Source organism: Chrysochloris asiatica, unplaced genomic scaffold, assembly GCF_000296735.1.
Source record: "Chrysochloris asiatica unplaced genomic scaffold, ChrAsi1.0 scaffold00427, whole genome shotgun sequence".
Lineage (NCBI taxonomy): Eukaryota > Metazoa > Chordata > Mammalia > Afrosoricida > Chrysochloridae > Chrysochloris > Chrysochloris asiatica.
In genome coordinates, this window is record NW_006408945.1 from 1,145,062 (window position 1) to 1,146,557 (window position 1,496).

At 27.1% G+C, this 1,496-nt stretch overlaps 1 protein-coding gene across 1 annotated transcript in view; it reads right to left on the bottom strand.

Annotated features, from left to right (window-relative positions):
* The window catches only part of GRID2 (glutamate receptor, ionotropic, delta 2), a 992,360-nt gene that overhangs the window by 594,133 nt on the left and 396,731 nt on the right, over positions 1–1,496 (bottom strand). Inside the window, exon 4 of the mRNA XM_006876921.1 lies at positions 1,155–1,352. Within this exon, the coding sequence (XP_006876983.1) occupies positions 1,155–1,352 (198 nt within the window). The remainder of the gene's footprint in view (positions 1–1,154; positions 1,353–1,496) is intronic.

Below are 1,496 nucleotides of genomic sequence, written 5' to 3' on the forward strand. Positions count from 1 at the left end.
AACAACAACAACAACAAAATAAACAAAAGACAATGTTACTTGTAGGATTGTTCTTTAATACATTATAATTGGGATAAAATATACTACCAGATAAGTGCTCAGACACATACAAAAGAATAAAGACTGCAAAAAGAGTGGTAAATTTGAGGCAAAATATCAGCAAATATATTTTTAGACATCCTTAAAACTGTAAATCAGAATGAACTCGAGGTCAATTAACAAAATCATACCTTCAAAATACAACTGATTATTTAAATTAAAAACTTTATTTTATTTTAGGGTTTATATAATATTAATATATAACCATAATAGCACAAATGATCGCTTGAGTTTAAATGAATAAATACTGCTTCAACTTTATTACCTTTTTAAGTGAAGTGGTATAATATTAATACTAAACATAATATGATGTTAAGAATCCATACTACTGTGTCTAGATTAACAAGAAATAAACAAAAACACAAAGAAGATATAACTAAATAGTCAAAAGAGTAAATAAAGTCATACACTAAAAAACATGCAGACAAAGGAAAGAAAAAAGGAAGATAGTATACATATAAATTAAATTTTAAATTACAAATCCAAACATGACTATTCAACAATTCAACAGGAAGATATAACAATTATAAATCTACATGCACCTAGTAACAGAATTTTAATAAAATAAAGGAAAAACTGACAGAACTAAAGAACAAAATAAATTTGTTTAAGCCTTTTTGAAAACTGAAAACACAAACAAAAAATTATACATAAGTATAGATCTACCTCACCTAAAAGTAGTTAGTCAGTAAATGATTAGCATTTAACATTTTTGCAAATAACATTGCTTTTTAAATGAAACCAATGTTATGGATTGTATTTGTAAATTACATTGTGACTTTATCAAGCACAAGATATTGTTAAATATTTTGAGATTAAAATTTGGCAGAGGTAAGCTCTTGATCTATATCCATTTCTATTAAAAGAAATGTTTAAAAGTTCAGATTAATTTTGTCAGCAGTTATTCTTTCCATAGCACTGATAAAATAATACAGACTGAGACTCTTTTATTCAACACCACTACTGAATGCATGAGTACACTTATTTTATATGAAATTAGCTTTTAGGAGTAACAGATAAAACTTTAGACATGGAATAAAGAAATAAATACATACCTTAAAAACTAATTCTCCTACCAGGCCATTCCATGTCCCGTCTTCTTGAGGGCTTCCATATTTGTGATCGGGTGCGACATAAATTTCATAGTTAAAACCCAGGTAGTTAGATAAGGCATCCAAAACATCAATGGAGAAGCCCTGGTATTTCTTCGGTTTACCCAAGACATTTTCAGAGACCATTACAAAAGGTTCTTCCTACATGGAAATAAAAGAAATCCTTGATGTCAATCTATATTGTTCCCTAAAAATAATTAATCAAAGAATTTTGTCTACAATCTAAAAACTAATTTACCTATTGAAAAAATGAATGTAGGAATATAAATTATGCATTATAAACAT